This window comes from Hyperolius riggenbachi, chromosome 11 (assembly GCF_040937935.1).
Source record: "Hyperolius riggenbachi isolate aHypRig1 chromosome 11, aHypRig1.pri, whole genome shotgun sequence".
In the NCBI taxonomy this organism is placed as follows: Eukaryota; Metazoa; Chordata; class Amphibia; order Anura; family Hyperoliidae; genus Hyperolius; species Hyperolius riggenbachi.
Window position 1 is genome coordinate 14,663,904 of NC_090656.1, and position 22,128 is coordinate 14,686,031.

Consider the following 22,128-nt stretch of genomic DNA (forward strand, 5'->3'; position numbering starts at 1 on the left):
TCCCTGACGCAAGTCAGGAAGTGAACTCTTTGACCTGGAAAATAATAAATACAATGTATTTATTCTTAAAAATGCAATTGCTGCACAAATCGATTTTGTGAGCGTTTTGCACTTTTCCTATACCTTCCATTATAGCAAAAAAGCCCGAAAGATGATACAGGCAGCGCTTTGCTGAGCGGATTTTAAAAATCGCCTACGCTTGAAAAAAGGCGGAAAACGCCCCTAGGGTGAACTGGCCGTGAAGGTTGCCTTTAAAGGGAACCTAAACGGAGAAGGATATGGATTTTTCCTTTTAAAATAATACCAGTTGCCCGACTCCCCTGCTGATCCTGTGTCTCTAAGGGCTCTTTCACATTAGAGGCTGCGGTAGAAAAGGCTGAAAGTCAGCCTTTTGCTTAACGCCAATACATAGCGTTTTCGAAGCGTTTTCAAAGCGTTTTACAGCTCATATGAAAACGTCCTTTTTTTTTCCTATAAAAATAAGTGAACAAGTCAGCTGTAAAACGCTTTGAAAACGCTGAAGTTGGCGTTCTCCATTGACTATCATTGAAACGCCAACAGCCAACTTCGGATGTAAACAGCCCTGAAAAAGCTCCTGGGAGCGTTGAAACGCAACGCTCCAAAACGCCGAGTTAGATGTGAAAGGTAAAATGAAAGTCTATGGACTTTCATTTTACCTTGGAAAACGCCAACTTCGGCTGTGGCGTTAAAACGCCGAAAAAGTCCTCTGGTGTGAAAGGGCCCTCATACTTTGAGCCACGGCCCCTCAACAAGCATGCAGATCAGGTGCTCTGACTGAAGTCAGACTGGATTAGCTGCATGCTTGTTTCAGGTGTGTGATTCAGCCACTACTGCAGCCAAAGAGATCTCATTTGTTTGAACATTTGCATACGAGAATGCAAGGGGTTAATAGATTTTTGCTGTTTTCTAGCCAAAGAGATCAGCAGAGTAGTCAGGCAACTGGTATTGCTTAAAGAGGAACTCCAGTGAAAATAATGTAGTAAAAAAGTGCTTCATTTTTTACCATAATTATGTATAAATGATTTAGTCAGTGTTTGCTCATTGTAAAATCTTTCCTCTCCCCGATTTACATTCTAACATTTATTACATGGTGACATTGTTACTGTGGGCAGGTTATGTAGCTGCTGCTAGCTGTTTTGGCTGTTACAGACAGCTGTAAACAGCTAATTCCTGTCTGTGAACATTGTTACATTGTGGCAGTTTGCCCAGAGTACCGCGGTACTCAGAGCTTCTTGTGGGAGGGGTTTCAGCACAAAATCAGTCATACAGCGCCCCCTGATGGTCTGTTTGTGAAAATCATTATATTTCTCATGTAAAAGGGGGTATCAGCTACTGATTGGGATAAAGTTCAATTCTAGATTGGAGTTTCTCTTTAAAGGACCACTATCGCTAAAAAAAAGTAGGCATTTAAAATCTGACAGAACCGACAGGTTTTGGGACAATCCATCTCCTCATGGGGGATTCTCAGGGTTTGCTTTGTTTTCAACAGCATTTCCTGAACAGCAGTTTAACTGCCAAAATAGCAAGATACCAGCCAGAGTCCCTACTCACTTGTACACTATTATGTCAGTTAGATTTTGCAACTGATGCTCAGGAAATGCTGTTGAAAACAAAGAAAGCCCTGAGAATCCCCCTTAAAAAGATGGACTGGCCCAAAACCTGTCATCTGTCACATTTTTTAACTGCCTACTTTTTTTCGCAATAGTGGTCCTTTAAAAGGAAACACCCATATCCCGCTCAGTTAAGGTTTCCTTTAAAGAGAAACTCCGACCAAGAATTGAACTTTATCCCAATCAGTAGCTGATACCCCCTTTTACATGAGAAATCTATTCCTTTTCACAAACAGACCATCAGGGGGTGCTGCATGACTGATATTGTGGGGAAACCCCTCCCACAAGAAACTCTGAGTGTCAGGAACCGGCCCGCGGCACGCCTGCGTATACGGTTCCCGACTGCGGGTTTGACCAGATCGAGAGGGGAAACAACTTTAGTCGAGCTACCACAAGGCTGTGACCCCTCAAACACTTCTCACTGCCACCACTAGCTGTTGCTAGACACGTCCACTCGGCTGTCGAGTGCTCAGCACGCAATCCGCGTTTTAGTATTCGGGTCAGCTTTGCGCTTTATGCCGAATACGGGAATGCCACGCACACACACACACAGTTGCAATCTTACACTGTAGTGAAGCAAAACCACTAACAGTCGTTCCGAGCGATACTGTTAGCCACTCCGAGACTTCCCACTCTGCTGTCGAGCGCAGAAGTGCCCCATACACACAATACAATTACAATCTTATACGGTAGTGTTCCTCAATCATACAATCAGGCATGGACTTATACACAGTTACACTTCAGTCTCTTCTAGGCTATGGGTGTTAGTTTAGTACAGCAGAAGTCAAACTTATTAAATAACGATTTAATATTCCAGGAAAAAAAGTGGAACAATGCAGAAAATAATATATACAAAAGATTTACAAAACAAAGTGAAAGTCACAATGATACACACAAGATAAGTTTGCATAAAAATAAAATGGGATAAACGTTAATTGAAGTTTTACCAGCGCAAATGTCCAACCGTGGAGAGACACGAATTTTCCGATTTCCTCGGGATCATCTCTAGCGATGAACTACTCTCTGGTGATCTGTGACTGTCCCAGGCTGCTGTTTTATAGCAAAATGTGCGCCCCGGGCCACCCCAATGTCCCAGGTCCAGGAACAATCCAATTTCCTGTTTAACGCGTGCAACTTCAAAGCGTTCCTGTGTTAGTGTTTGATCTTTTCAGAGATTTCAGAACACTTCCATAAACCCAATTTCCACAGGTAAAAATTGTATCAGAAGGACTTCAACCCTTCACCCATTTCCAGTAGGCTGTCATATGTAAATTCCTGGCCCTGTGCTGGTGTGAGCTGCGTCAAAGCACACTGCAGCCAGTCCAGGTGACAATTGCTCCCAAGCACAATACACATCTGAGACAGTATTTCCCAGAAGATCAAAAGGTAAGGACATGACTGGCTATGGGCATAATTAGCTATCTCCTAATTAGAGGCTAGGTAGACAGTCCCTACTTGAATGTCTAGGTTCATTTGCCTATTCAACGTAATTGACCCATTCAAATGCAGACAATGGTAGAGTTAATTTGCATGTACATACAGGAACTCCATGAAGCCAGCTGCCAGCCTGGCATACCTATACCTGTGACATAATATACAGCAGATAGAAAAATGAAAATATACTACTGTATTATCCCAAAATCATAACTAGCTGTGATATCATGACACTGAGGACCGTGGTACTCCTGGCAGTTTCCTGTCTGTGAACCTTGCTGCATTGTGGGAAATGGCTGTTTACAGCTGTTTCCAACTGCCAAAAAAGCATGCAGCGGCTACATCATCTGCCAACAGTAAAAATGTCACCATGTGGTAAATGTCAGAATGTAAATCAGGGATTTAAAAGATTTTACAATGGGCAAACACTGACTAAATCATTTATACATAATTATTGTAAAAATGAAGCACTTTTTTTATTACATTATTTTCACTGGAGTTCCTCTTTAAATACCGACACATATGAATTATACATGCCTTGTGGCTAGTTAGATGCAGTTTAGGCACTGATTATGTGTGAGTAGCCACAGAACCTGTATAAGGCCTCTTTTCCACGAACTGTTGAGCTGTGTGTTCGGCAAGCAGTTATCAGGCAGCAGTGAGCAGTTACCAGGCAGCAACAAGCAGTTATCAGGCAGCAGTGAGCAGTTGAGAGAGTTTGAGAGGCATTTCACTGCCTATCAACAGTTTGTGGAAAAGAGGCCTAACTTAGATGTGTCGGTATTTAAAGGGATGAGGTGGCAACCCTGCCTGTCACCTGTTTGTGGCTCTGACTGCAGCTAATAGTCACCTGTTTGTGGCTCTGACTGCAGCTAATAGTCACCTGTTTGTGGCTCTGACTGCAGCTAATAGTGTAGAGGACAAAGAATTAGTGCATGCTCTGTCCACTCACGATCCCTATAATTTCCCGCTCCAGTACGGATGTGCACAGCAGCAGAGGCCGGGAGTGTTATGGGTATGAGTACTTGACAAGTGCTGCTCATACATGAGCGTCATTCCTGAAGTATGCATGCCCAGAATGCTATCAGCTGCTGTGCAGCCAGGCAGGAGAGCAAAATTACAGGGAGTAGACAGAGCATGCACTGATTTTTTGTCAAACAGGGCGCAGGGCAGCAAAACAGAGGGGAGCCCATTCATACCAGTGATCTCTAGTCAGGAGGGGGGGACATAGGCAAACGCAGGGGGGGATTACAGCTGCCCAGAATCCCTCCTCAGACCACTTCACTTTCCCCTTCATTAGCAATTTAGGCTGTCCTGATTATTATCTGTATCCAAACTGCTCCTAATCGATCCCGTTGTTGATCGGAAGCAGATCGGATATTTAGGAAATAATCGCCAGATCCTGTCAGTCAGACGGGAAATTGCATGTGTACCCAGCATGATGTCCTACCATATCATTATACTGTATTGTGCATGGCTGAGGGAGACCTTTCAGGAATCCCCCCTTGAAAATCCTGGGTTTGCCCCTGGGGGAGGGCGCTTTTTGTGTGTGCACGCCACAATTCAGTATGTTCCTCCTCCTATGCACACGTCACCAGTCAGGTGACCCTGAACCAGGAAGCTGCCCTGCTGCTACCCACGCAAGCGGCTGTTCGCAAAATGCTATCGGGATTGCAGCTTTGAATTGAAACAGATTTTTCAAAAACAGGGGGCACAGGGGCATAGATGATGCAAGGGGACAGTGGAGGACATAGGGGGACCCAGGACACGAGAGGACCTTTCTGCCAAGGCTGCTGCCCCCGGTACATAAGGGCCCGTTTCCACTATCGCGAATTCGCATGCATTTCCTGCATGCAAATTCACATAGGCAATACAAGTGGATGGGGCTGTTTCCACTTGTCAGGATTTCTTTGCAGTTTTATGTGCAGGAAAAATCTGCACGGCAGAGCCATCAGAATTCGCACACCGCTAGGCGATTCGCATACAATAGGAAATTCGCATGCGGTTTCGCTATGCGACATTTCCAGGGCTGTGGAGTCGGAGTTGGAGTCAGGGCAATTTTGGGCACCCGGAGTCGGAGTTGAAGTCGTGGTTTCATAAACTGAGTCGGAGTCGGATGATTTTTGTACAAAATCCACAGCCCTGTTAAGTATTAGACTAAGGAGTTGGAGTCGGAGCAATTTTGGGTACCCGGAGTCGGAGTCGGAGTCGTGGTTTCATAAACTGAGGAGTCGGAGTCTGAGTTGGAGTTGGAAGATTTTTGTACCGACTCCACAGCCCTGGAATTTTCTATGCGACTTCGCGTACGATTTCGCATAACCCAGTGTAAAAGCACACAGGCACTGACATGGTTAAATTCGCATACATACAAACATATGCAAAATCGTATGCGAATTCGTAGTAAAATTCGCATACAAACGCTAACGAATTTGCAACCGCACAAGTGGAAACGGGTCCTAAAGCTTTGCCTGGCACAAATACTGACACCCCGCACCTGACACCAGCGTATAAGACAAACCCCCCCACTTTGCAGAAGATTTATATGCCAAATCCCGATCTGGTACCACACTCTTTATTGCACACACTTCATACAGAATTTATAAAACTTATTACAGTATAATCTAGTTATTATAATAAACTATGGGAGCAATGCCTGGTATAGTAAACCCTGATATAATAAAACGTCTGTTATACTAAACTTTTTTTGGCCCTTACATGGTGCTGGCTCTGGATATAGTAAATGCGTCATATGACACCCAGGGTCTGTTCCTCTCTTCAGGCTGGTTGCAGGTGAGTTGATGCCTGATAACATTTGTAAGACAAGAAGAATGGCATCAGTGCTGGATATACAGTACTGTACAAATAAGCAGCCTGGGGAAAATGAGGAATAATGTGAATGTAAACAAAAGATAATGCAGTGTTACCACTTCCACGTTGCAATCACTGATAAAAGAATTGTCACAGTCCTCTCACAGGATTGTACACACTCCTTAAGCTGGCCATACACTGGCCCGATTTCCCGCCGATCGACAGCAGATTCGATCACTGGGATCGAATCTGCTGTCAAATAGTTCGCGCTTAACGCTCCCGACCGATTGATTTCCTCCTGATATCAATCGGCCCGTCGATTGCGCCGTGCGGAAAATTACCATCGATCGCCCGCGGGTAGGGAGCGCGTCGCTTGCGGCGTACGATTCGGGGCCTTTCGACGCAGGTATACATTACCTGAGGCTGGCATCCCGTCCGTCACTGCTCCCGTCATGGCACCTCCGGCTATCCGGCATCCTCGTATAACTTCCGCTGTCACTGCAGTGACAGCGGAAGTACAAATAGAGGGCGCTCTATTTGAACGTCCGCTGTCACTGGTGTGATAGCGTAAGTTATATGCGGACGCCGGAGCCGGAGGTGCCACATGACGGGGACATCACGCCCGGGAGCCAGCCTCAGGTAATGTATGCCGGGGGGGAAGGGACAGACGGCAGCGGCAGCTCAGCAGATTGTGAATCGGTTTCAGGCTGAAATCTATTCACAATCTGTTTGCAGTAAAGGCAGCCATACGATCCCTATCTGATCAGATTCGATCAGATAGGGATCTGTCTGTTGGTCGAACTGATGGCAAATCGACCAGTGTTTGGTTACCTATAGTATCTCTTCCCTTGTTAGCAATGATGCTCCTGGTAGTGTGTGGAGCATGGCCGGACCAAGACAGAAGTGATAGAGGCTCCAGCCTCAGGGCAATAGTGTAGGAGGGGGCGTACAACTTAGGCCCAGTGCACACCAAAAACCTCTAGCAGATCCGTGAAACGCTAGAGGTTTTTGAAGCAGATTTCAGAGCAATTTTAGGCATGTTTAGAGACGTTTTCTAAACATGCCTAGCGTTTTTTGGAGCGTTTTTGTGTAGCAGATTACACATATTGCTACAGTAAAGCTGTTACTGAATAGCTTCTGTAACAAAAACGCCTGGAAAACCGCTCTGATCTAGCATTTTTCAGAGCAGTTTTCCACTTTCCTATACATTGAGGCAGAAACGCCTCAGAAATCTAAAAAATGCTGCAGCCCCCGAGTTTGCGTTTGTGGAAAACACGAGCCGCTCTGGTGTGCACCAGCTCATTTACTTTCATTAGCCAAGCGGTTTTCCCCCTGCAAGCGTTTTAAAAAACGCTCCAGAACCGCTCTGGTGTGCACCAGCCCATACTCAGCTTTTATTCCGCTATTGTGTTTAAAGCAGAGAGAAATAAGAAAAGGGGATACATGGCAGTGACTGCAAGCCGGATAACTAGAGATAAAGGTGTTTGGATGTGGTTGAGGGCCCTGGGGTGCCTCTTAGTCTAATAGCAATCAGTGTGTGATGGCTGGGGTGGGAGGGATGGTCGGGGCGCACTTTGGGGTCTCAGCCTTGGACGCAGGAGGACCGTGTCCCAGCTCTGGTGTGGAGCGCAGTACAGGCTACTTTCACTTGTAGTGCAGATCAGAGCGGGCAGTTTCACTGCAAAACTAAGGAGAGTGGAGAGGAGAGAGCTAAGTTCTGCCCGCTGAGGTATCGGAGCCACTTGCATTACAGATACAAGTGGCTTATCATGATTGGCTACATTTTGAAGAGAGGCTTCATGATTGGCTCAAGTGTGGGCAGAAAGTTTTACAGGACATGTGCTGCAAGTCCCGCCCACGGAGGTATCGGAGCCAATCCCAGGAAGTGAGCGGCTGCCACTATTCAGTGGCGGCAGCAATTTTTAATGAGTCCTGGACAGTGTACCAATAATTTATCCAGCCTGGCTATGCAGTCCTAAGGTATACATAACCTTGTAGTCCACCATATGTGTAAGTGCTTGTACTGTACATCCAATGGGAGGATAGAGCTGCTCCTGTGCAGCAGAGAATGTACCAGGGCATGCTGGGATATTTCTAGGACAAGTGCTTGTACTGTACCACCAATGGGAGGACAGAGCTGCTCCTGTGCTGCAGAGAATGTACCAGGGCATGCTGGGCCATTTCTAGGAGAAGTGCTTGTACTGTACCTCCAATGGGAGGACAGAGCTGCTCCTGTGCTGCAGAGAATGTACCACGGCATACTGGGCCATTTCTAGGACAAGTGCTTGTACTGTACTACCAATGGGAGGACAGAGCTGCTCCTGTGCAGCAGAGAATGTACCAGGGCATGCTGGGCTATTTCTAGGACAAGTGCTTGTACTGTACTTCCAATGGGAGGACAGAGCTGCTCCTGTGCAGCAGAGAATGTACCAGGGCATGCTGGGCCATGTCTAGGACAAGTGCTTGTACTGTACCTCCAATGGGAGGACAGAGCTGCTCCTGTGCAGCAGAGAATATACCAGGGCATGCTGGGATATTTCTAGGACAAGTGCTTGTACTCAGGGCCGGATTACCGACCATGCAACAAAAGCAGTCGCTTGGTGCCCCATTCAGAGTCAAAGGGGCCCCATCAGCACATAAACCAGCCCTCGCCGTCCTGTCAGCGGTGGCTGGATGGTATAATGGTTAAAGGGACTCTGAGCAGTGCAGTAACTATGTAAAGATGCATATCATTTTAAAGCTCTCTTTCTCCTCTTTCCAATGATATATATACCGCCGCCCTATGCCTTTTAGTTTTCGCTATTTTCGCGATTGAAATCGCGACCGCGGCAATTTTGATCGCAAAAATTGCGAAAACTAGGGTGGCAGTTCATCTATCATTGGAAAGAGGAGAAAGAGAGCTTCAAAATGATATGCATCTTTTCATAGTTACATTGTATTACACAGGACAACTTTTCTCCAAAGTCAGCAGCTCGATTCAGCACAATGCAATGAAATATAAGGAACCCAGGGGGATATAATTACAAACATCATGCTGGTAGGTGTGAGGATGTAATTAATTAGTTGTGGGTATGCTTAATACCCACAGGCACTGTTCGGAGTCCTTTTAAGGGCTCTGCCTCTGACACAGGAGACCAGGGTTCGAATCTCGTCTCTGCCTGTTCAGTAAGCCAGCACCTATTCAGTAGGATACCTTAGGCAAGTCTCTCTAACACTGCTACTGCCTATAGGGCGCGTCCTAGTGGCTGCAGCTCTGGCGCTTTGAGTCCGCCAGGAGAAAAGCGCAATATAAATGTTATTTGTCTTGTCTTGTCAAATGATGCCGTGCGCTGCTGATTGTCTTCAGAGCCAGGCTCTCCTCCTAGGTCCCACTACTGCTACTGTGCGCTCTGCCGCTGCCCACTCCTCCCTCCCTTCCCACAGAGAACCACAGCTGCAGCAAGATTGATAGCAGCAGATGGCAAACGCTCACTCACCTATCCATGATCCAAGCGATAGAGATCCCGTCATCTGAAACCCATCTGTCTCTTCTACAGTGCAGCCGCTCACTCTGAACTTCCTGATTCTCAGATCAGACAAGAAGTAGGAAGTAGTAATAGCAGTAGTAACAGAGCGGCAGCACTCTAGAGGAGACAGATGGGCTCCGGATGACGGGACCTCTATTGCTTGGATTGCAATAGGTGAATGTGAGTCATCTGGTGCTGTCATTCTCCCCTGCTGCGGCTGCCTTCTCTGCTGGACTATCGTATTCACTGGGATGGAGGCTGCATGGTGGCTGTCTAGTTTGGGAGGAAATCGGTTGTTCGGTGGTGGGGGTGGTTATGTAATTCTGTCTGGGGAACGGCTTCCGATTTGGCGGTGTCCAGAGATTTCTGCTATTGCCAGGCTGGAGATGCAGGGGGAAAGTGCTGCTGCTGTGATATCTGGCGCCCTCTTCACAGGGGTGCCCCAGCCCCTGAGTGCAAATGTCCCAGGCATTCATCTCTCACTCTGCATTTTGCCGCTGCTATTCCCTGCATTGTGCACCCACAGAGAAAAGCGGGCTGTTGCCCATAGCAACCAGTAGCTCGGCTGCCCCGGTGTGTGCGGCAAGTTGCTGTGCAGCTGCATCTTCTGATTCTATTACAACATGATGGGGGGGCCCAAATCAGTTACTATGCTTAGGGCCCCATTTAGCCTTAATCCGGCTCTGCTTGTACTGTACCTCCAATGGGAGGACAGAGCTGCTCCTGTGCAGCAGAGAATGTACCAGGGCATGCTGGGATATTTCTAGGACAAGTGCTTGTACTGTACCTCCAATTAGAGATGCGAAGTTCGGAACTTTTCAATGATCCGGATGATTTGAATCGGATCATTGAAAAGATCCGGATCTTTGATCCGAATCACGGATCATTTTACAAGGGAAGCATTCAGGGGTGAAATGACTAGCAGGACAGGAGAAGGGTAGGGGGGTGGACACACAGAGAAGGGGAGAAGATGGACAGAGGGCAGGGAGTGGACAGAGAAGGGAGGAGGGACGAGCAGAGAGCAGAAATGTTTGTTTGCACACAATACCCACATGCTGCAATCATATGCTTTACATGTATTTCACCTATATGTTCATCTGTATACTCCCAACTCTTATTCCCCAAAGCATTCCCAGAAGTGAAGTGCAGCTGTATAGAGCAATGCAGGAGGATCATATTGCACAGCTATCACAGTGCCTGCCCTGTCCTAGCCCAGCATGCTGCCTGTAACGTTAGTTACTGAGCTGTGCCAAAAGTTTCCAATTTGTTCACTATGCACAACTGCGGAACAGACAGCCTATAATGAGCAGCACATTTCAGCCAGTATGTGTGCTCTACAAAACATATCTGGCAGTGGCACCGATGTCCCCTCTCTCTCATCTACCTGTGGCTGTGCAAGGCTGCCTCCCCTTCAACAGAGCAATACATCTCTGCTCTGCTTCCAGGACCCCGCTGCCTGCTGAGAAGGGGGCGTGTCGCTCCTGGCCCCGCCCCCTTTGCAATCCGAATCACTCATTTTGATGATTCGACTCACAAAATAGATTCGGATCAAAGATCCGAATCGTTTATGATCCGGACAACACTACCTCCAATGGGAGGACAGAGCTGCTCCTGTGCAGCAGAGAATGTACCAGGGCATGCTGGGCCATTTCTAGGACAAGTGCTTGTACTGTACCTCCAATGGGGGGACAGAGCTGCTCCTGTGCAGCACAGAATGTACCAGGGCATGCTGGGCCATTTCTAGGACAAGTGCTTGTACTGTACCACCAATGGGAGGACAGAGCTGCTCCTGTGCTGCAGAGAATGTACCAGGGCATGCTGGGATATTTCTAGGACAAGTGCTTGTACTGTACTTCCAATGGGAGGACAGAGCTGCTCCTGTGCAGCAGAGAATGTACCAGGGCATGCTGGGATATTTCTAGGACAAGTGCTTGTACTGTACTTCCAATGGGAGGACAGAGCTGCTCCTGTGCAGCAGAGAATGTACCAGGGCATGCTGGGATATTTCTAGGACAAGTGCTTGTACTGTACTTCCAATGGGAGGACAGAGCTGCTCCTGTGCAGCAGAGAATGTACCAGGGCATGCTGGGATATTTCTAGGACAAGTGCTTGTACTGTACTTCCAATGGGAGGACAGAGCTGCTCCTGTGCAGCAGAGAATGTACCAGGGCATGCTGGGATATTTCTAGGACAAGTGCTTGTACTGTACCTCCAATGGGGGGACAGAGCTGCTCCTGTGCAGCACAGAATGTACCAGGGCATGCTGGGCCATTTCTAGGACAAGTGCTTGTACTGTACCACCAATGGGAGGACAGAGCTGCTCCTGTGCTGCAGAGAATGTACCAGGGCATGCTGGGTCATTTCTAGGACAAGTGCTTGTACTGTACCTCCAATGGGAGGACAGAGCTGCTCCTGTGCTGCAGAGAATGTACCAGGGCATGCTGGGCCATTTCTAGGACAAGTGCTTGTACTGTACCTCCAATGGGAGGACAGAGCTGCTCCTGTGCTGCAGAGAATGTACCAGGGCATGCTGGGATATTTCTAGGACAAGTGCTTGTACTGTACCTCCAATGGGAGGACAGAGCTGCTCCTGTGCAGCAGAGAATGTACCAGGGCATGCTGGGATATTTCTAGGACAAGTGCTTGTACTGTACCTCCAATTAGATATGCGAAGTTCGGATCTTTTCAATGATCCGGATGATTTGAATCGGATCATTGAAAAGATCCGGATCTTTGATCTGAATCTCGGATCATTTTACAAGGGAAGCATTCGGGGGTGAAATGACTAGCAGGACAGGAGAAGGGTAGGGGGGTGGACACACAGAGAAGGGGAGAAGATGGACAGAGGGCAGGGAGTGGACAGAGAAGGGAGGAGGGACGAGCAGAGAGCAGAAATGTTTGTTTGCACACAATACCCACATGCTGCAATCATATGCTTTACATGTATTTCACCTATATGTTCATCTGTATACTCCCAACTCCCATTCCCCAAAGCATTCCCAGAAGTGAAGTGCAGCTGTATAGAGCAATGCAGGAGGATCATATTGCACAGCTATCACAGTGCCTGCCCTGTCCTAGCCCAGCATGCTGCCTGTAACGTTAGTTACTGAGCTGTGCCAAAAGTTTCCAATTTGTTCACTATGCACAACTGCGGAACAGACAGCCTATAATGAGCAGCACATTTCAGCCAGTATATGTGCTCTACACATATCTGGCAGTGGCACCGATGTCCCCTCTCTCTCATCTACCTGTGGCTGTGCAAGGCTACCTCCCCTTCAACAGAGCAATCCATCTCTGCTCTGCTTCCAGGACCCCGCTGCCTGCTGAGAAGGGGGCGTGTCGCTCCTGGCCCCGCCCCCTTTGCAATCCGAATCACTCATTTTGATGATTCGACTCACAAAATAGATTCGGATCAAAGATCCGAATCGTTCATGATCCGGACAACACTACCTCCAATGAGAGGACAGAGCTGCTCCTGTCCAGCAGAGAATGTACCAGGGCATGCTGGGATATTTCTAGGACAAGTGCTTGTACTGTACCTCCAATGGGAGGACAGAGCTGGTCCTGTGCAGCAGAGAATGCACCAGGGCATGCTGAGCCATTTCTAGGACAAGTGCTTGTACTGTACCTCCAATGGGAGGACAGAGTTGCTTCTTTGCAGCAGAGAATGCACCAGGGCATGCTGGGATATTTCTAGGACAAGTGCTTGTACTGTATCTCCAATGGGAGGACCATACCCCCCAACCGTCCCGTTTTCGTCGGGATTCTCCCGATTTGGGGGGGCCCTCCCGCTGTCCCGGGCCCCCCCTCTCGAATCCCGACGGCTGGCAGAGAATAGAGGCGGAAAAACTGATCGAGGCTCCAGCCGCGGTACTGAGGGATGCGGGAGCCCGGCTTCAATACTTCCTCCCTCCCTCCCTCTGTGAATGCCCCCTAATGTATGTCCGTGTGCCCCCCTCTCCTCCCCTCCCTATAGGCAGAGTGAGCGCAGCGGAGCGGGCAGTCGGGTCCTCTTACCGCTGGCTGATGCACGCGTACTGTCTCTGGCATCCGACCTCCATGTGCTTCCTGTTTACTATGACGTCACAGGAAGCACATGGAGGTCGGATGCCAGAGACAGTACGCGTGCATCAGCCAGCGGTTAGAGGACCCGACTGCCCGCTCCGCTGCGCTCACTCTGCCTATAGGGAGGGGAGGAAAGGGGGGCACACGGACATACATTTGGGGGCATTCACGGAGGGAGGGAGGAAGTATTGAAGCCGGGCTCCTGCATCCCTCAGTACCGCGGCTGGAGCCTCGATCAGTTTTTCCGCCTCCATTCTCTGTCCAGGCGCCCCCCCCCCCACCTAAAAGTGGCACCCTCCTCCCCACCCACGGTGACGGGCATTCTCCCCCCCTCCACTGACAACCCCTCTAATTAATCACATAAGGGGACACTGGGGGCACATTAGGAGGGAGGGAGGGAGAAGCTTAATAGCGTCCATGCGGCATCTATGCCGCATACGCATCCCCGGGCTGGTGCCTCGATCGGGTTTTCTTTTCCCCCCCCTCGGCCACCCTCACCACCCTCCTCCCGCTCCCACTGGCACCCTCCCTTTCGGGAGTAATTAATTAAAAATTTTTAATAAAAAAAAATAAATAAATAAATTAGTGGGCGTGACTAGGGGGTTGGGGGCGTGGCCTAAGTGTCCCGCTTTCGACACTTAAAATGTTGGGAGGTATGGAGGACAGAGCTGCTCCTGTACAGCAGAGAGTGTACCAGGGCATGCTGGGCCATTTCTAGAACAATTTCTGATATAATAAAACTTCTGATATAGTGGACCACTCTTCTTGGTCCCTTGGAGTTTACTTTCCTTATGCATCCATGGCAGCACATTGGGTAGTGGCTCCGCCCCCCTACCCCACAGGACCAGTCAGTATTTAAGTAGAGATTAGAGGAGGTGCTCGCTGCCTTTTTTTCCTGTCCTCACCTCATAGGACCAGAGGCTGCAATCCTGCAGAAATTTTTTTTCTTTTTGCACCTACCTGACTGTTTCTTGCAGTCCCCACACATTGCCTCCCTGTGTGAAGATCCCCTGTGATGTTCTATAAATTAGGACTAAGGTGGATGCCCCGTTCTGCTGGTCTTGGGGGCTTGGCTATGGTATAGTATGCTGTTAGGCATTAGAAAGCTCTAAATTATGGCTACTTCTTGCCTGAGGACTTTAAATGTCTTACAAACTGTTTTGGCGGCTATTACCTGTGCCTGCTTGTGGCTCTAAATGAGTCTGCTTCGGCGCGTGTCCCCTTCCTAAGTCTCGGCTGTCTTCCGTGCGCCATGCGTTCCGAGCTTCTTCCTGGAACGCATGAGGGGCGTGGTTAGGCGCAGCGGCGTCCTCTCGCCCACTGACGTCACTGCTCGATCAGAGCGGTGACGCGACTTACTCCTCCTCTGCCCTCCGGCTGCCGCCCTTCCAGGAAGTACATTTAAAACTGGCGATGGCGGCAGCGGCGGCGTTCTCCGCACACTGAGCTTCTGGCTGTCGGTGGCAGACGGGATGGACCCACATCATTCTGCTCTAGGAGCAGAGACCTCCATTGTGGCAGAAGAGTAAGTGTTATTTCCTTTCTGGGCTTTGCAAACTGTATCCTGCTGCTTTGTGGAATAGCATGGGCTTGCTGACAGGCTTTAGGATTTTTGCAGTGTCCCTTGCCTTTTACTTATACTGCTCATTTCTATATTTCAGCTACTTCTCTTCCTCTTCATCTCCGGACACAGATGCGCCTCTCAGAGACCAGCAAACCATAGATAGGTAGGTGCACTTCAGGTAGGTTACCTGCACATTTGGGAGTGCATTATCTTACAATAGCTTTTTGGCTGTTTTATTCCAGCCCGAGAAGACAAAAGGAATCAAGTCCGAGGAAAACAATAAGGAAATCAACTCCTCCACGACAGTATTCACCTGCATATGCAAGATATCATTCAAGAAGCCGTTCGCCACCCAGAAGGGATTATCACGATTATTATGATGATTATTATTCCTATCGGAGAAGGCGAAGTCCTCCTCCTAGACGTCATTCACCAGATTATTACCCGAAGCACAAAAATTGCTGGGCCTGCGGAGATCCGGTGATGCCTGGAAAACTAGTGTGTAAAACTTGTTTCCTACAGAAATCTGAGGAATCAGAACAATCATCAGTGGACGTTTCGGCATTAATAAAGAAAGCAGTTCAGGAGTCTATGGAAACATACATCTCCAATCTCCCTTCTTCCCGATCTTCAGATCAACCACAACCACATACATCAGCCAGTGATCCAGCGGCAGAAAACATAACAGCAGGTGGCTTTGATTTTGCCCTCATACCTCCCTTCATTAGGTCCGTTAGGGAGGCCCTTGAATGGGAGTCGGATGAAGAAATGGAAGACAGTACTACCAAAAGGAAGGAGAAGAAACGCTATTACACTCATCTTAAAAAAACAAAGGATACCTTTCCGTATTTAATTGAAATAGAAGAAGTAATCAAAGACGAATGGCAAAGACTGGAGAAGAAACCTCCATTGGCCAATCGACTATCAAAGTTATATCCTTTACCAGCGGAAGAAACCAAATCATTGGAAAACTCCCCCATAGTGGACGCCTCCATAACCAGACTTGCTAAACACATGACGCTTCCTCTGGAGGACTGTATTTCTTTTAAGGACGTCTTATTAAGAAAGGCTGACCTCGATCTGAAGAAGATTTACACCTCTGCTGGAGGAGCATGCAAGCCTGCCATTACATTAGCAGCAGTGGGAAAAGCAGTAAGATCCTGGACTGAAAATATCGAAACTGCTGTCAAAACAGATGCCGATAAAGACTCAATAATATCAGCACTAGAGGATCTCAAACTCTCGGCCGATTTCATTGGTGAGGCCTCCTTTGATATTGTGAGAGGAACAGCTCGTGCCATGCTTTATTCGGTCACAGCCAAGAGAGCTCTCTGGCTGAGATCTTGGTCGGCCGATATCAATTCCAGACAAGCCTGGTGTAAGATACCGTTTGATGGGAAGGCCCTTTTCGGGGAAAAGATGGACGCGGCAATATCAAGAGTCACAGGAGGAAAATCTGGTCTCTTGCCTCAAGACAGAAGGTCCGCCAAACAAAGTTTTCCCACGTCACAGCAGCAAAGCAGATACAGGAATGCAAGAGCTTACCGTCCTGGCAAGAATGTGAGAAAGGACTGGCAACGAAGATCCCGGTGGCACCAGACAAGAGGAACATCTTATTCTCTTACGTGCAAGAGCTAATACAAAAACAGGCGATATCTCGGGTTCCTTTGTGGCAAAGGAGCGAGGGGTTCTACTCCCCTCTTTTCCTTGTAAAAAAGAAGTCGGGAAAACTTCGGCCTGTACTCGACTTGAAGAAATTAAATCAACACATATACCTAGAGACCTTCAAGATGGAATCACTCCAGTCTATAAGCCAGTCCATACTCAGAAACGATTGGATGCTGTCAGCAGATCTGCAGGACGCTTATCTCCACATACCGATACAAGAAGACTATCAGAAGTTTCTGAGGTTTGCTATAGGGGAAGACCACTATCAGTTCACTTGCCTCCCCTTTGGAATTTCAACTGCTCCCCGGACATTTACAAAAGTCCTAGTCTCCATCATCGCTTTACTCAGAGTCCAAGGACTGAGAGTTTTTCACTACTTGGACGACATTCTACTTCTGGGAACCAGCCGAAAGGTACTCCTACACCACAGACAGGTCTTGTTGGAAACTCTACAGGAATTCGGTTGGCTAGTCAACCCGGAAAAAAGTCAGCTGGTACCAACCCAGGACCTTGTCTTCCTCGGGGCACGCTTCCAGACAGACCTGAATCAAATATCGATTCCGCTGGAGAAAGTCCCTATCATTCAACAGAGAGTCAGGATTATGAAAAGCTCATCCTCGGCTTCCGCCCGACATTGCCTCAGACTTCTGGGCACGCTCTCTTCGACCATTCTTATGCTGCCTTGGGCCCACTGGCATATTCGGGACTTTCAGATCGGATTCCTCGATCAATGGGACAGAGTGAGCTTAAACCAACGAATTACTCTTCACAAGACAATGACGGACAGTCTTTCTTGGTGGCTTCTAGAACAGAAGATCTACCGCCAAGTTCAGTTAACACCGGATCCTCCTGTTATCATAACCACGGATGCAAGCAAGAGAGGTTGGGGTGCCACATGTCAACATCTAGTAGCCCAGGGATTCTGGAAAAAGGATTCTACAGGCCAATCCTCAAACTCATTAGAACTTCAAGCAGTCTACCACGCACTCCTTCACTTCTTGAAACAGATTACAAACAAAAACTGCCTCCTTCGGATCGACAACAAGACTGCAGTGGCATATATCCAGAGACAGGGAGGAACAAGGAGCCACCACCTTCTAGAAATTGCGAATCAGATTTTCCAAATAGCAGAAGAAAATCTCTTATCCCTCAAAGCAGTTTATATTCCGGGGACACTGAACACACAGGCGGACTACCTGAGTCGCAACTCCCTAGACAACAACGAGTGGGCCCTGCATCAAGAGACATTCAACCTAATCTGCAGTCACTGGGGTCAGCCGGATGTAGATCTGATGGCTTCAAACCACAATGCAAAATGCAACAGATTCATGGCGAGATATCCATTCAGTCAAGCGGAGGCAGTGGATGCGATAACCGCTCCATGGAACTTTGTGAAAGGTTATGCATTTCCCCCAACTCCTATGATTTACAACCTGCTCAGGAGAATACAACAAGAATCTGTATCCATCATAGCCATAATACCGAAATGGCCTCGACGACCATGGTACCCTCTACTCTTGACCTTAACAGTAGCGGATCCAATAATGCTTCCAATGAGGAGAGACTTGTTGGCTCAGGGACCGATCTTACACCCGAACCCGAGCCGATTGAATTTAGCGGCATGGCTATTGAAAGGGGGAAGCTGGAACAACTGGGATGCTCAGCAGGCGTGATAGATACTCTGCTTCAAGCAAGGAAGCCCTCTACTAACAAGACATACTACAAAATTTGGGAAAAATTCACATCCTTCGCCGCAGAATCATCCTTTAATCCTAATCAGCCTTTGCCTCAGAACGTATTAGCCTTCCTACAAACAGGGATAGAAAAGGGCCTAAGCTACAATGCCATCAAAGTGCAAATCTCGGCCATCTCTGCCCTATCTGATGTCCGATGGGCCTTACATCCTCTAATCAAACAATTCATGTTGGCATTAATAAAGATCAGACCACCAAGGAAACCAACGTACGCTAAATGGGATCTTCCTTTGGTATTAAACTTCCTATCAGGAGCTCCCTTCGAACCATTACAATCTTGTTCATTATGGAATCTGACCCTAAAGACTACATTTCTAGTGGCAATAACTTCTGCCCGTAGGGTTTCAGAACTCAGTGCGATAGGATGCAAAGAACCGCACTTAACCTTTTTCCATGACAGAGTCCAGCTGAGACCAGTAGATTCCTTTCTTCCAAAGGTGGTTAAATCATACCACATTAACCAAGACTGGTCATTACCAGCATTCCATCAGGACTCCGATCCTGTTCTGCATACTCTGGACATCTCACGAACCTTGAAAGCCTACCTAGAAGTCACTGAATCCTTCAGGAAATCGGATCACCTCTTCATAGTGCCATCTGGGTACAGGAAAGGTCAAAGTGCTTCATCAAGAACCATCGCCTCATGGTTAGTCAAATCGATTCAAGCAGCATACAGGGCTGTAGGTTTGCAACCTCCTGACACGATAGGGGCGCACTCAACCAGGGGAATCTCATCCTCGTGGGCAGCCTACAGTAATATATCAGCGGAAAAGATCTGCCAGGCGGCAAACTGGTCTACAATAGACACATTTATTTCTCATTATAAAGTTGATGTTTCTGTGACTACACCTGTAGAGTTTGGGAGAGCAGTAATCTCCTCCTCTGTATTAAATCAAGAATACATTTTCTTTTGTTTTGCAGCATATTTAGTCTCCCTCCCTTATTTTATAATAGTTAGATCCCAATGTGCTGCCATGGAGGCATAAGGAAAGCGGAAAATTGTATACTTACCTATCGGTAATTTTCCTTTCCTGATGCATCCATGGCAGCACATGGATCCCACCCAACTATTCGGTGAGGGTCATAGTTACAAAGACAGCGAGCACCTCCTCTAATCTCTACTTAAATACTGACTGGTCCTGTGGGGTAGGGGGGCGGAGCCACTACCCAATGTGCTGCCATGGATGCATCAGGAAAGGAAAATTACCGATAGGTAAGTATACAATTTTCCGCTATGACGAAATTATACTGTATGACTTATCAAAGCAAAAGCACACAGATGGTATGTTTGATTTTACCTACCTAAGTGTCATACGGGTATTTTCCTGGAACTTACTTATCTGTATTTTGTAATTAGGGTGGAAATAAGGTAGCAAAATGCCCATTTTCATTGCACTCCTCAAGGAGCGGATGTAGCCACCACATGTTCCTGACTGCTTGTCTGCTATATCCTTCTTCATGTCCTCTCACTTCTTAAAACTTAAAGAACACCCAAAGCGAAAATAAACTAATGAAATAAACGATTATATCTATCTTCCTTCTCCTAAAAATGACTTTTTAAGATATTTCACATTTTAATTTTATGTTTAAATCTACTTTTTAAGTTTTAACTGTTTTATTGTTATTGCTCAATGACACATTCATTGAAGTATGCCAGAGCTTAAATCTATGAACTATTGACCTTTTTTATCTCTTTTCTGCTCTCAGAAGCCCTTTTCTGCTAGGAAAGTGTTTTATAGTTGGAATGTCTTATCAGTGAGGGTCACACTGTAGTCACTTCCTGTCTGAGTTAGGACTGAGTCAGCCACTTATATACCTGATATTTAACTCTTTCAGGCAGAGAAAGAAAAAAAGGAACACAGCCTAGTTATTTGTAATAATATTTGACTCATCACTCTTTTATTCCTCACATTCACTCCCTAACCAGCTCCTGTCATCTCCAACTCAAAAACATATCTCGCATCCGACCTTTTCTCTCTCAAGACACAACTACAATGTTAATACATGCTCTTATAATTTCTTGTCTGGACTACTGTAACATACTACTTTGTGGACTACCTTCCAACAGACTGGCCCCGCTCCAGTCATTACTGAATTCAGCTGTTCGTCTCATTCATCTTTCTTCTCAATCTTCCTCTGCCGACCCGCTTTGTCAAGCTCTGCACTGGCTGCAAATTAACCAGAGGATTCAGTTCAAACTCCTAACCCTAACCTACAAAACTCTCCACAATCTCTCTCCCCGGTACATATCCTCACTAATTTCCAGATACCAACCCAACCACAATCTCAGATCTGCACATGATCTTCTGTTGTCCTCCTCTAGAATCACCTCCTCACATCCACGTTTACAAGATTTTGCACGCGCTTCACCCCTCCTCCGGAATGCCCTCCCACAATTCATCCGTCACTCGCCAACCTTTTAATGCTCTCTTAAAATTCACTTATTCCGACAAGCATATGCGCTACATTAGGCCACATCCCCTTTTGTCCTTTTAGGTTAAATTGCACTTCTACTAGATATCCTAAAACACACTGCCTCCGGGTATATTTCTTGTATACTACCCCACCTCTTGTTTCCCCCCTTTTCCTTTAGATTGTAAGCTCAGAAGGGCAGGGCTCTCTCCCCCTTTTGTGTCTTGGAATCCATTATACATTTTATTCAGCATGTTACTTTTGTCACCGTCATTACCAATTCTATATTTTGTATTACTGTATTTTGTATCAGTTTTGTATTTTGTCTCTAATTATGTATTTTGTCTCTAATTATGTATTTTGTATATTGGTATACACCATTGTCTGAATTATTATGTACCCCATGTTCGACTCTTACTTTGTACAGCGCCATGGAATATGTTGGCGCTTTATAAATTAATAATAAAAATTCTACTGAGCCGGAATCGCAAATCGCTGTAAAAATGCAAAATTTTGAGCTGCAAAATCGCGATTCAAATTTCCACTTAATGGATTGAGATAAACTTTTACTCATTGCATAACTGTGTTCCTTTCATACAGATTATAGGGCATTCCTCAAGCCAATTTTTTGTTTTAACACTCTAACTCCCTGTAAACAAAACAAGCCTCTCCCACAGCTTCTCCAGAATGCCTTGGCACTGTAAGCCTTAGTAGCAAGGGCTTATGGGAGCTCAGTCTGGGCAGGAGGAGGAGGAGGTGTTACTAGCCAGAGATTTCAGAGGCAGAGGGGAGGAGGGGAGTGAAGTTTTCACAGGCTGAGGGCTGGAGATGCAGAGCAGCTTGCCTGTGTGTAATGTTTACAAATAACATGGCTGCTGTCAGTTTCACAGGAAGAAATAATCATATTCTATTGAAGCTGTTTGCAGCTAGATTTTCTGTGTAAACTTTAGATAAGATATACAGACAAGTTACTTGTTATAGTTTTTCATCTCGGATTTGCTTTAACGCAGGGGAAAAAAGAGGTAATTACTGCTGTCTGTAATTTTTCAATATAAATGTATCTACCACACATGTATGGAGGCCAATGTAATTTCCTGCCATGATAGCCCATTTCTTCTATGAAGGGAATGAGCTCTGCAGTATGTAGTGTGATATGGGAAGGAGAGCTGAGCTGTAATGCTGCACACAGCTCCTCCCAGCGGCGCCTCAGGGCTGACAGATGATCTCTGGTCACCATGGTGATCCTCTCAGCTGCTTCCGTCGCGCGGTGATGACAGCGCGGGCGT

The 22,128-nt window shown here is 47.0% G+C and overlaps 1 protein-coding gene across 1 annotated transcript in view; it reads right to left on the minus strand.

Annotated features, from left to right (window-relative positions):
- Positions 1 to 22,094, minus strand: part of LOC137538389 (NAD(P)H dehydrogenase [quinone] 1-like) — a 90,181-nt gene extending 68,087 nt beyond the window's left edge. The window contains exons 1-2 of the mRNA XM_068260528.1: positions 21,908 to 22,094; positions 5,781 to 5,867 (exon numbers count right to left, since the gene is read on the minus strand). Coding sequence (XP_068116629.1) covers positions 5,781 to 5,867; positions 21,908 to 22,079 — 259 coding nt within the window. The 5' untranslated portion in view covers positions 22,080 to 22,094. The remainder of the gene's footprint in view (positions 1 to 5,780; positions 5,868 to 21,907) is intronic.
- Between the last annotated feature and the right edge of the window lie 34 nt (positions 22,095 to 22,128).